The sequence below is a fragment of the Parambassis ranga genome, chromosome 12 (assembly GCF_900634625.1).
Source record: "Parambassis ranga chromosome 12, fParRan2.1, whole genome shotgun sequence".
Lineage (NCBI taxonomy): Eukaryota > Metazoa > Chordata > Actinopteri > Ambassidae > Parambassis > Parambassis ranga.
The window spans coordinates 12,089,893-12,104,460 of NC_041032.1; the positions used below are offsets into that span (position 1 = coordinate 12,089,893).

A 14,568-nucleotide genomic window follows, 5' to 3' on the forward strand; every position below is an offset into this window, starting at 1 on the left:
AGGCAATAACAGAGAGGTCAGTGAGTGGTCAAGCAAAAAGGCCAAGCTCTGCACCGATTCCATCACCCTTCATTGTGCAACTGTATGACTCCAAAGAACCTCCCTGTAAGAAGTAAGACTACGAATCGGTGATAGTAACTTCTCTTGAGAGGCCAGTCCGGCAACACTTTGGACTCCTGCAGGGGACTTCTTTCATTTGCATATTGTGCCTATATAGGCAGGGATGTTGCCCTCATATAGCTCCTCGGGGCTTTATCTCTAAAAGATCAGTGCAGACACACAGAAAAACTATGCCCTTTGTAACTTGGATTGTTATTGTTTAGTACAATGCAAAATTATTGTAATCAAATCCTCTTATTAATCAGAATAGATTGTATTATCATCGACCGTTCTCACCAGGAACATTAAGTCGATTGTTCAGTCCTTGAACATGGCATTTTTATCACATCTGGGTTAGGGACTCATCACGACAGGTAAAATGCATCTAATTTTTTAAAACTGTGTCAACAATCTTTCCCTGTTTCCTGTTTTTACCTTTAACTAGTAATTTGTTTTATGCCAAATACAACAAAACGTAACTGCGGGCAAAAACAAAACAGCTTGTGGTGTCAGGGGGACTCAAACCTCAGAGTCTTGGATGAAAGTCTACTGTCATGTCTGTATGTAACTTCCCTTCAACCGTCCCCACAATAGAAATCCATCAATCCGACCTTTACAGTTCAGATAATGATATCAATGCAGACGCTGCAAGTTACAGTCAAACTGGTGTGGCAGGTGTGAAATCCCTCCATAGAGCAGACTCTTTGCCTCGCTCCATGCTGTTGATGTCACAAAGGCTGCAAACATAGAATCGAAGTAAACAGATCAGGCTTATGGATCAGCCCTATTATCCAATACAATATATGTATTTTAATATTGGGACCAGTATCTGATTTTGATATCAATGACCTTCCCAATGTGGTCACTAATGACTCAGTAACACAAATAGTAGCAGTGTGACTCAAGAGCTGCTCTGAAAGTAAATGTTAGAACACGGTAGAGTGAATCATTGATTTAAAAAATATTTGAATTATTTAGATTTCAGTGTGAAGATAGGATTCCCTGTGAAATGTTTGTTTTCTTGTATTTATGTTTACATTGACCAACACATATTTTTGATAACAATGTCTGTAGATAATTAAAAAAAAAAACATTCTTGGCCCTGCAGCCTCAGATAACAGGGTGCCCTGTCTTCTAACCTGCATTCGAAGCAATGCAAAACACAATCCTATTGTCTTCTGCCCTTTATAAGAATAATTTCTTAGCACTGTCACAGAAAACATTGCAGAGAGATCCCTGCAGGCGCCACGATTTCTCATTTTTACATTTAATTTGCTGGATGAACGAGATGTCCGGCTAGCACAGAGAGAAAGGGAGAGAAGAAAACCAGCAGTGATAAAGCAGCCTGGAAAGACTCATGCTACACATACAGTGTATATCTGTATGACTTGTTGTGTACCATTCTAGACAATAGGGATCTGCACCTGACACACTGTTCACCCAACTTTTTTTTATAAAGCTGAATATGCTCAGGCTTGGAATTCAAGTCTCACCTAATCCTGCAATAATCTGCAAAAATACATACACAACTAGGACCCTACTTTTATACATGTGTTTTCTACAATCTTTATGGAATGTGTTCACTTTACGGCATTGCATTTACTTGCATGGCTAGTGTGCGATACTGAAGAAAGAGTTTTAGGAAATATGCATAGACTTTCATGTTTCCCCAGGAGATTGATTTTATGCAATTACTTACTTACTTACTGCAGGTGTTAATTGTGTGCTTTATACTTCTTTTGTCACCTTTCTTCTACCAAACTGTGTTTCTCTGTAATAAGTTACAGAAGAGGTTCACAGTTTGTTGCCTCACCTACTTAATATATATTAAAAAGTTCAAATAAAGAAGTGTACCAGAAGATCAGTGGCACAGAATGTTCAGCTTTTTGTGCTGCAGTCAGTGCACTTCCTGTCCTGATTTATTTTGGTCTGCAGGTAACTGAATTTAGATCCTACTGCATGGAGTGTAATTGCAATGCCTTTCATGGGAACTCCACAAACAGAACATGGCCACAGATGAAGTGAGGATTCTGAAGAGATGATTCATGTCCAACAACCCCAATCTCTAAGAGATATTATTACTACATTGCAGCTAACACTGAATATCAAATACTGCAATGCCAAGCATTTTTAAAAAAGGGTTCCTATCTCTTACTTTGGTAAATGCAAATCATGCACTGCATAACACACATGGTCAAACAAATTTCCAATGCCATCCGTTCATCAACCTGCTTTGTCCTGTACTACAGGGAGTCTATGCCAGCTGCCAATGGGCAGGGTACATCCAGGCCGCAGGGCTAACATAGAGATGCTAACAAGCGGCCACACTCACACTCACTCTATACTCTGGCTAATTTAGGGTCCCCAATTAACCTAACATGCACATCATTGGCATGTGTTAGGATGCTGGAGTACCCGGAGAAAAGCCACACAGGCATGGGGAGAATGTGCACATATATACAGAAAGGCCCCAGCCAGATTTGAATCGAGAACCTTCTTGCTGTGAGGCAGTAGTGCTAACCACTGTGCTGCTGCTGCCACATTTCCAATACCATTATTGCCATATCTAAAAAAAAATTGTATTATCTTGCTTCACAAATAACCAGGGAAGAAAAAAGTCCAAAAGCTTTCACAACACAACTAAGACCTGAATAAAGAGCACACAAACTGCACCTTACTCTGTCGGCTGTGGTGAAATCTGCAGGACAACAGAGGAAATAACAAGTTGCGTGGACAAACGTGGACAAATCATAAACAATCATAAATGTGTATTATTGATATCATGGATTCTACATGAAATAAACACAGGAGTACTTCAAGGATGCATAGACAATAACCACCTGATAGATTTGCAGCAGTATAAGCCTCACTTCTGGCATTCAGGAAAATGAAAACGATCACAGTCTCCCAGCTACAACTGCAGCCGTCAACCTCACATCAGTGGAAATAAAAGGATTTAAAGTGTGTACCAACTGGAACAGCCTCAGGCTAAGCCAGTTACAACATCAAGGGAACAGCAAAAAAAAAATCATGAGGACCCACAGCAACCTGTTCAGGCTAAAAATGATTTCAGTCTCAGTGGGGGGCATCTTGATGAGAATGACATCCCATTGCACCCCTGATAAACACACACACACAAGCCTTCACATAGTCTTGCACATTTTAGGACCAGCCAGACTGAATGCAATTACTCATAAACAAATTCACATAATATTGAAATGCACACAAAAAAGCCATAGTTTCTATTTTCTACCTGCTACTACTGTTCACACATTAACAATGGCAAAGATAGCTGTTATAATCACACAGGATTGTCACTACATTTTTCCGAGAAGTTCTCTGCCCTGAAGTTCTCCGTCCAGTCTGCCTAATAAATATGTTAAATGACTGAAACTGTGGCGGACGTGGCCATTTTTCAATGGCACTAACATATTCCATACAATCCCTGTTATGGCAAACACATTTAAAAGGGGTTGAGCATTGTGTCATTTTATGTGGGAGGATTATGCTAATTTGCCTAATTGACCAAAGCTTTATGCTGCATCAAGGCTCACCACTGGGTTTCTTTACCCCCCCATGCTTTATGTCATGTTATTTGCATGCATTTACAAATACACACACACGTTCATAAACCAGTGAGATAAAACCACATTAATATACTGTACTGTAATTGGATTTAAAAGGATGACCGTGTGTGATGAAGCTGCAGGTTAATTGTTTGAAATAGAGAGCTAATATGCATTTCCTTGTGGTGTGATAAAGACAAATTATTTACATTTGTGAAGGTACAGAGACAAAAGACATAAATGGAAACAAGGAATAGTTTATCACCTGTGTGCGCGCGCTTGTGTTTATTTTTTAAAGTGCAGCTTTTATCTTAATTGCCATTTTATTGTTAGCTTCCATGGTATCCTGAGCCTCAAAAGGTCACCTGTGAATCTTCTGTTGTTTATTCTCTTAAAAGATTTTTTTGTGAAAAAAAAAACACTTGACATTATTATACAATGTCACGGCATGCCACCATTTATCACAACCTTTCAAATTATATTTTCAATCTATATATTAACCCTAATCAGTTTTGCAACATGTTTGTTATTCAGGGGGCTGCTTCCTATGTTTTCTGTTGTGTTGTAAATTGTTGCTGCTACACTGCAAAACTATTTCCTTTAAGACAAGATTAACAGCAGGAAGACATAATGCTACACAAGAAGGAACTACCAGCACAACGAGCAAAGTTTAGCAGAAACACTTGGGAGAACTTCAACTTTACAGTACACCACGAAATATAGTAGCCTCTGCTGTAACCAAAAGCTTTTCATCAGTGTCAGGAGATGGGTAAATGGGAATAACAGGAGAAGCAGGGCAAAAAAAGTACTGTCAGAAAAGAGTCTATAAACCTGCAGAACCACTCCCCAGAACACTTCTACTACAGGTTTTTTAGTTATGTCCAATTCAAGCCATGAACTACTTGCATTGTGAAGATCCATGTTTCCTTATGGGTGCCTTTAAAAAGGCTTTAATAAAGCAGCAAAAGGTTGTTCTGCATGCCGGGTACTTGTTAATCTGAGGTCATATTTACATAATAAATGGAGAATTAAAGTGGATCTTAATGGTTGTTTTCAGCTCCATGTATTTTTTCCTCCACTAGCTGTGCTTGATTGACAGTTCAAAAGAATCTTTTATTTATCTCACACTGGCCTCATCCTTCATGTGAAGCAGGTCATTTTGCTATTGTCTCTTAACCCTTTAACACCACCCTCAATAGTTGATGAAACGCCTGTCAAAGGCATACCCAAATTAAACTACAAGCTGTTTGTGACCCCTTAGGAGTATGTGCAAAAGCTTGGTCTCATTGTGAAGGTAACACTCTGAAATTTTTATTTTAGCTGTGTGATTTACTGCAATTGCAAATGGTTAACAGTGAGAGAAGTCTAAACACAGAGAAATAAAAAGATTTTGTAGCTCGCCTAAATTTTTTTTGTAAAAAAAGGCTGCTTGACAACTGGAGCATGGTGATGTTGATTAGATGACAATATAGTGACACAGGCTGAAGTCTTACCTATTCCCAGTTAAAAGTAGATAGTAATTGGACAAGAAATGACCATTTGGGACAGGTTTTTCTGTAGGTATTCCCAGGCGCTCTCCAAAAAGTGCCATTTGGAGTCTCCAAATGGACACTTTGGCACCAAAGTGCATAACTCTGGAATGCTTCAACATACAGACATCAATGAGAGCTCTAATGAAAGGTGCCACTTAGAGGAACCTCATTCCATATTCAGATTCACTATTAGTATGATTGAAATAATGTTAGTGAAGCAAAAACACATTGAATGCTCATTATTCTACTGAAACTGAAATTGTGCATCACAAGAAAAGACTCAGAACAAGAGATATGGTATAAAAAAAACACCTTTATCTAAACAAATACCCAAACTACTTACAGCAAACTGTTTACATGTTTACAATTCCACAGGTTTCACAGCCACATGTTGTTCTCAGTATGCCACTGTTACAGTCACGGGCTGCTACAAAGCACAGCTAGAAAGCTTGATGGGTGTCTTACTGTCACCAGAGATGTAGACTGGCTTGTGATGTTGTACACTGGGAGTAGGAGGCTGCTCTGGCTCTGGTGCTTGGCTCCCACTCTGTATCTGAATCAGTTTGCCTAAAATGCAAAAAATAAGGTTTTCATTCACAGAACAACTGTATCTGCATTCATTGTTCACCTCACAAATCAATAGTAAAAGTGCACACCACACAGGTAAACAAAATAGAACAGTGTTTGCCTAAAATGCAAAAAATATATATAAAACAAAATAACTATAGATGTATGTATGGTTGTATGTATATATCAGATATTCATTCACAGAACAACTGTAGCTGTATTCATTGTTCACCTCACAAATCAGTCCTCCACAACTACTTTTGGAGGAATAGTAAAAGCACACACCTCCCCCACACAGGTAAACAGAACAAAGGACCCACACAGGTAAATGAAATAGAACACAGTGTTTGCCTAAAAATGCACAAAATATATATAAAACAAAATAACTATAGATGTATGTATGGTTGTATGTATATATCAGATATTCATTCACAGAACAACTGTAGCTGTATTCATTGTTCACCTCACAAATCAGTCCTCCACAACTACTTTTGGAGGAATAGTAAAAGCGCACACCTCCCCCACACAGGTAAACAAAACAAAGGACACAACACTGTATTCACTAATTCTTTGAAACGTCTACATTCTATTTATAAAACTGCAACATGTATAAAAGTTACTTACTTGTCATGGACAATATCTTCTCCTTCAATGAACATGTCCTCCTCCACCGAGTCAACAGACGACACATAACTTTGCGCATCCGACACATCCTCGTCAGAAAAGTCGCTTTCCCGTCTCGTACACTCTTCAATAACTTCTTCAACAGTGTAATTCTTCTTTTCCATGCGTTTCGCCATCTCTCTGGTCACTGGAAATACCACTGGAATGGAGATATACGCTCACTCTCACTATTACGCATTTACGCATGGACAGCCGGCATCCATTGTTCATGTTTACGCTTAGGCCTGTAGCCCACCCTCCTTCCACAACCCCTTCATGTGGGACATCCCCGTGACGGAAATCTTATTGGCTATACGTCCATTGCATCAGATTCAGCGTCAAATATAATGGGCTGAAAATACAAGCGTAAGAGTGGGGGGAGGTGCTTCGCTCGATATAGTCGCTCATTGGATTCTTTTGGCTAGGGACAGGCCCTCGATCCTTTTGTATGGTCAAACGAGCTGTCAATCAATAGAGTAGGGAAGTGGCTTTCCAACGAGGTGTAGGTTGTCAACAAGGAGCACAAAATGGCTGCGCCCAGACGGAGATATTGCAGTGAAAACATGAACCGTCCCGTCCTCGGGCCGCGTGTACTTAAAAGGTTAAAGGGCTTCAAATTAACCACACTTTCCTCACATTGGCCAACTTTCAGAAGACCTCAATGTTAGAGCTGTATTACCTGTACTTATTTCCTGGAGCTGTGAATGGTATTATGCACTTATATCACAAAGGAGGACCAAAAACTATGTAAACATGGTTTCTTTAAAGTACCTTTAAGATTTGACATCTAGCTGGCCACAGACACACAACTTGTCAATAAACCAATCGATTGATTGGTTTATTGACAAGTTGGTGAAAGTGTTGCTCAAAGCAAAGGGTGGTCAGATGCAGGATAAGGAGTCATCACTTAAAGGCTGCTGGATCTATAGGACTAGAAAAATCTGTAAACATAGACAGACTGAAACATGCTCTTGTTTCAGCCACTGGGCTATAAAGCAAAATAAAGATGGCCTGCTTGGCAATGTTTATGGCAGCAGGATTAAACCAAAATATGCACATCAAGCCTTCCACCATCATCATCAGCATGAGGTGTATTGTGCTATTTTCTTATTACAGCTCAGCCTGTACTTGGAGGCAAAATAACATTAAGTCTACAATGTAGGCTGCTTTTATAGTACAAAATATGAAAGATTTATTATAGCCAACACAAAACACTCATAACAGTTTGTTTCAAGCTGTATTATTTTATCATTGCTTCTATTTTGGCTTAGGTAGTATATTTTAAAGGCTGTTTCTTCAAGAATTTTATTTACACATGTATAAAACTGTCTGAAACATAAAAAGTTTGTATTCACTTTGAGCATCTACCCCTTTATATTATAGACTTTTAGTATAGACTTCATGTTGACTCTGCCCACGACGTTGCTGTTATTGAAGAGTAATAAAACACATTGTTGTCATAAGTATTGTGCAGACCTATTTTCAATGATTTCATCTTTTCCTGTTAAATGTTGTATATTACATTTGTTCTTTACCGGCAGATAAATGTGCCGACCCTTGAAAACACACAAAGAGACAGTTCTGATGTCTGACATGGAGACACAAAAGCATGGTGGTAGCAAACTCCAGATAGACATGAGCAATTACACTGAGCACTCAGTTTTCACTCTTCCACACACTGCGCTGCTGTTATAGGGAATGTTTATTAATACACAGCATTGATTAAGTTGGGTGCAGTAGTCTATTTAAGACGCCATCTGCTTGGAACCAAGAGTAAGAGTAATTAAAATTAAAACAAGCTTGCTGCTTAATAGAATTCAGCAAAAAAACACACACAAAAGAAAAAACAATTTGTGAGCCACTTGCCTTTATGGTTTTTTTTATCCTCAGCCAATTACAAGTTATCCATTCAGCAGGATTCAGTAGAAGGGTATGGAGCCAAACCTGATCATTTATACACTGACACACGGTGGGAGAAACATGCTATGTGTGTGTGTGTGCATGGAGACATTTAAATGGACATAAATCTTCAGGGATTTCTTGATCATATTTAAAGGTGTTTTGTGCTGTTATAAAGCCACTAAATGTTGATGTGGCAGACAAATGTCAAACGCTGTGTGAATCCTTCCATTACAGGCACAATGAAAATCGACGAACTTCCTATAAGAAGCTGATTGGTTTACTGTAATATTTCGCACCCTTCCATGCAACACATGCAAAATCTCACAAAAATTGCAGGTTTAAGACTGATATCAGGAGGCACACTGATGTATTTTTTGGGACCTTTGACAGACTGAGCTTGTCACTTGAATTTAACACTGCCCTGTGGATTTTCCACAAGGCTGCATCGAGTGGGTTCATGACAGCATTCCGGAATCAAGCTACTCACTCAGGCACTCGTTGGCGGAGTCCCCAGTGGCCCTGGCCCAGGGTCTGTCTTGGTAAAAGGGGTGACATCTCTGGCAGTCGGCTCCCACTGTGTTATGCTGGCAGGCACAGACCAGGCCACCACGTTCCCCTTCAACACACTTGCTGGCATGGCCATTACACTTACATCTGAGGGAAACACAGATAGATAGTTAAGTCTGCAAGTGCAAACTTTTTCCTTCTGCCTCTTCATACTGACACAACTGCAGACACAGTTATGCACACATATGTCTATGGAGGAGGGGGGAGAGGAGGGGAGTGAAAAGGTGTTTCCACCGTAAGTTGTCACTTCCTATTATCTATCACTGGCATAAACATGGCTTTTACAAAAAAGAGTCAATACAAACATCAGGATGGTCATTACTGGTGAATTTCCTTTCCGTCTCGATGTGAAAAACCAGTCTTTTCATTTGATGCTGCTTCCTGACGAGTGGTTGCGATATGGAGACAGGGACTTGTCGCCGAGCGGCAAGCTCTGTCAAATTTAGCCAGCTGTCCTGGAACCAGATGTACGGCTGCCTCAGGATCAGACACAGTTATATCTGTTGTTGTTGTCTAGTAACTCTGCCATGTCTCTGTTCATTCAAACTGCATATTACAGTAACTGATATCTACAAACTATTCAAGCTTTATGTTTCACTGACATAACATTTCTGATTCCCGCAGTTACACACATTTACACCCAGAAGATACCTTGTCCAACAGTTTGACCATCTGCCCACTTGGGTTAAAGGTCTTGCTCTGATGACAGGGGAAGATTTTCACTTTCCTGCCCAGGGTCAAAAGTTTGACCTGGTGACTTACCTGTCACCGGCTTGTTGATGTACAGCTGCCCTGCTGTCTACCTACAGTGTGGTCACGCAGACAACCTGTGTAAAATCACGAGGAATTATTTACAGCATCTGCCTCGACATGCAGCTCTGTGGTGTGACGCCATGTGTACTTGTGCACCGGCATAAGGCTAACATGTTTCCATGTAGGTCTCTCCCTCAGGTGTTGTGACATTGGTGGGTAATTTGTCATGCCACTCCTGTGATTCTCAGTGTTTATGACAGGTGTCAGATCAAGTTTATATTCTTTCTGAAGGCTTCATCTCGACTATTTAATCGTCCACTTCTATCTGTAGCGCCGAGGTGCAGCCTGGTTCTTGGTGCCACGTCCTCTCTCATTACTTTGAGTAATAAAGCAAAAGAGGTAGAAGGAGAATGGAGGATTATGTTGCTTTGCTCTCATGTTATGGCAACTTGACAGGGTAAGAGGTGTTTACTGCTTGTCGTGCCATGCACACATGCACTAGACATCTGAAAATTTGGTTTGAAAATTTGCATTATCTAATATGTTTTGAAGGCTACCCAGCTTTTTCGTAAACATAATAATAAAAAATGTTAATTTATGTATCAGTTCATTGGGAAAACAACATATTCATACTGAAAACATGTGCAGGACATCTATTCAAGATTCTGTTGTCATAACCTGTGGATTATATGCCCAACAACCCACCTCAACCTCCTTAGGCGGTTACTTGGTTTCCTCCATAACCAGATTTTGGACTGAACCAGTCAATATTATATAAATGCAGCTATATATTGTAGAGGTGAAGGCTGTAAATTTAAAATGAAGCTAGTGATTAAAGGTAGGGTAGGAGATTTCTTTCTGATGCACTTTTTGTTAAATTAGTGTAACTTCTCTTTACAATCCGATAGCAACCAATTAGTTTGGCATCAAAACTAGCAACTATGGTGTATGAATGCGTATGAATGAATCGGCGGTGGTCGGAGAGGCCGTAGGCGCACCTTGGCAGCCACGTCTCCGTCAGTCTCCCCCTGGGGAGCTGTGGCTACCACTGGTAGCTTACCACTGCCACTGTGTGAATGTGGTGTGAAAGAATAATGCATCTCAATGTAAGCGCTTTGAGTGCCTGCCCAACAGAACAGAAAAGCGCAATATAAGACCAATGCATTATTATTATTATTATTACTATTAGTTTCGCATTAAAACGAAGAATATTAAACATCTGTGGAAACAACACTAAAAACATCAATCCTGCGAGGCGCCCGTTGATGGCCGAAGTCACAGACCGCAGCTCGTCTTCAGGTAATGCACGTCCATGCGATTGGAGGCGTGGCTTCGGGGTGAGCTCCGAGAGAAAGGGGCGTGTGTTTACTTTCAAAATCTGGCTGACTCTCACTGAGTTTTCAAAATCCCCTACCCTACCTTTAAGACTACAGAAAGAATGCAGTGTGACATTGCTCTGGAGGGCACGTGTTCTGGTGTCTCTTACCTGCCACCCACGGAAAAATCAGAGATGGCATAGGAGTATGAGCGCAACACTTTAGCGTCCTTGAAAAACTCGTCTCCAAAGGTGTTAAGCCTGTCCAAGGAGATGAGCAGGTCAGTGGCTGTCACCCATTCCTGGAAGAGAAAAAAGGAGAAGAGAAGAACAAGTGGTTAAGACAGAAAGCAAACAAAGCAAAAAAACACACACAAAGGCACGATGTGTTGGCTACACTGCCACTCAAGGTAATAAGGAGAAAAACAGTGGGCTTTAGATGAGAGAAGTTTGAAAGGTTCAAGAAGACAGTTGATGGTGCAGCTATAGGAGGGAGAGCAGATGTAATGGGGAGATAATGAGTACAGTACAGGAAATTGGGTTAATGTCAAAAAGAGGGGTGAGGTAAGAAAGGAATTAATGGAGACAAAAGCTGAAATATGAAAAAAAACATAAGAAAAAAGAGACAACACTGCGGCACTACTTCAGTATAATGGATGGCACTTGGCAGAGCTCCCACCCCTGATATGATTTAAACTCCTTTGTTTGAGCCTGCTGCAAAGGTAAAGACAGGATGAAGCAAGAGTGGAAGAAGAAAGTGGGGAGGGATAACACAAAAAGAGGAAAAGCAAACGAGGAAGTACAATGGTGGGGTGGAGGATAAAAGCAAGGCCAGGTAAAGAAAGAACAAATGACACCTTATACCAGTGAAGAGAAGCAACTTTAAAACAAATAGCTGGGGAGAAACTTTCTGTCTGTTTCTTGGTTGGCTCAGGACTCAGTGGCAGTCCTGGGAAAAAAAAAGCCTGTAATGTTGTAAGTTTTGAAGCCTCTCCCCAGAGATGTCTTTGAAGTGTGGCAGTGGGAGACAAGGAGATGGGAACGGATGGGCTTCAGACAAAAAACATGTGTGATGAATTCATTCATGATTTTCTCGTGCACTACACTGTCTCTTTGTAGTGCTGAAGCCCATCAAATGAGATTGGGGTTTTGCCTATTTTAGAACACACTTGTTCAATGTTCATGTTCATTACATTCCAACTTTCATGCTCCACAGAGGATGAGCCTCCTGAGTTATCTAGCCTACTTCATCATTAGCAATTCTTCCAATCTATAGAGGCATTTTCTGCATAATTTAATTTTCAAACTCAGATGGGGTTGTAATACAAGAAGAAGAAGTCGAAAAGGAAGAAGAGAAGAAGAATGTATTTATTCGTATGCTGACATGCCAACCTGAGCTAATGACATAGCATGACATTAGCATCTATTCCCATTAAGTTGTGCTATACATTGTTTTGAATGTTATTGCTGGTATGCCAGATTAAACTGAGATGGTGAATTTTATACATATATTTTATTTTCCTATCAGCAAAGTGTTAGTTGGGAGTTTGTGATTATACTAAACCATGAAATAAACCATAAATGGTGTACCAAGCATACATAGCATTCACATGCAAGCATTGTTATTGTTAACATGCAGATAGTAGCACGCATAGCATGCATGTCATTTTTCAGGGCTTATTAGCATATACTGTTATACTAACATGCAAAACCTAAAAATAACACAAAAGTCTCACATTAGCATGTTGTTAACATGCTGCAGACTTTTGTATTATCAGTAACCACAAGATGCAGCTAGTATAGTAGTAAATTGTAGCCTAACAACTTCGCAAATTTTCATCTCCTGCCTAATAGTTAGCATGTAAAACAATAGGTCAACCATTAATCTTTGTTCAGCAAGAGAAGAAAAAGGCCTAATTGGTGGACAGTAAGAAATGAAACAGAGGTGGCACTTCTGAGCCCACTGTGGCTCTCATCACGGGTACCTACTGTGATCTTTCTCAGCTTAAAATAACCTGAGCAGCAGTGCAGCTAAAGTTTCATAACTAAATCATCTTTAGGAGAGCTGCTTCTTTGTGTGTGTGTGTGTTGGGGGGGGGTGTTCTATCACTGCAGCCGCTGTCTTTCACTTTCAAAGCAAAGCAGACGGTCTCATGATTCAGACCACCTGTGAGCTTGGTGCCTGCAGTTCTAGGAAACATACTGCTGGGGCATCAAGAGGTCACAGCTCTGAAACATCTGGTGTAAATATGCTACATATGCGTTCCTGGTTGATTTAACCCTTGCATGAATGGCGTCAAGTAGGACTACTGCACTTAAGTAGGTTATCAGTAAACTCACACATATATGTATATTCTGAGCATTCTGCAGATTTTGAGGCTGTAACAGTATTTATTTAGCCCTTCCTAAGGCGTATCTAGCTCTGCTGCATGATCCCAGTCACTCTATACTCTGGCTCACTTTACAGAGCTGTTATTTGGGAGCAAATAATGTGGTGTGTTTCAAAGGAGTGTAGCTTATTCTGACATTTGCTTATCGACTTTGGCCCTTCTTGACATGGCTTTACAGGCTAATAGGGTTTGGATAACACTGAATGACCTGCATGCACTGGGAACACAGATGCTCATTCTTCATTTTGTCTTACACTACCTGGATATATCTCGATATTCATTCATAGCTTATAAAAGGGAGCTGTGGGGCTCAGAAGGTCGGTTATGATCCTTGTGCTTATGTGTCTCTGTCTTTACATTTCCCTTTCTTTCTTACCGTCTTATCTGTGTTCACATGTTAGCATGTCATTACTAGTTAAATGAAATAATGTCCTCATACGTATGAGAAAAGCTCTGCACTGTCACTGAAAGAATTATGTGAAGGTCACATAGATGAAAAGATGTAATGGGACAAAGAAGCAATGATGTGGAAGGCAAAGGGCCAGAGGTCATTCTGGTCAGCACCCCCTGTAGGTCCCATTAGGTCTGCTTCTAAAGATCTTTTTACAACAAAGTTGGTGCCTTTTAATGTTAAAGAAGTCAGTTGCACAGAAGTTTTTTTTCCTGAGTGTGTTATGAAGAACATGCCTGATAACAGTAGCATAGAAGCCAGTGAAACTGAAATGTGGTAAAAAAAAGGGGGTGAAAATTAAGAAGCTGACACTTCCTGCCATGTTTTCTTTGCTGCCATCAGGAATGGAGCTGATTAAAATATGGGGTGATGGAAATGAATGTGATCTGAGGTACAGGCACACAGATTTAACATGCAGCTGTGTAAAAAGTGTAAAAGTTTAAATTACTGTCTCAGGTAGTTAAACATAAGTACTGCCTGAGAAAACAGACTATATCAGCATTTGTGCAGTCATCCTTGAATGAGGCGTTGAACTTGTCCAACTCAGCTTTGAACCTGCTTTTACATCCTTTCATCCAAGATAAAGAAGGAGGAAGAAATCCAAGACAGTGACTTCTTATTTTCAAATGACATAAAAAGGTGAGCACAACCTTCCATTTTGTTTAAATATTAACTAAACCATTAGCCCAAACTGATGATCATTAAATCTGAAATGCATGAGATGAACTCCTTTACTATTGTGGGACCATTGTGAAACTTCAGC

The 14,568-nt window shown here is 40.2% G+C and overlaps 1 protein-coding gene across 1 annotated transcript in view; it reads right to left on the reverse strand.

Moving 5' to 3' along the window:
* The window catches only part of lamc3 (laminin, gamma 3), an 88,125-nt gene that overhangs the window by 56,585 nt on the left and 16,972 nt on the right, over positions 1–14,568 (reverse strand). Inside the window, exons 3-4 of the mRNA XM_028418453.1 lie at positions 11,136–11,266; positions 8,817–8,983 (exon numbers count right to left, since the gene is read on the reverse strand). Of these exons, the coding sequence (XP_028274254.1) occupies positions 8,817–8,983; positions 11,136–11,266 (298 nt within the window). The remainder of the gene's footprint in view (positions 1–8,816; positions 8,984–11,135; positions 11,267–14,568) is intronic.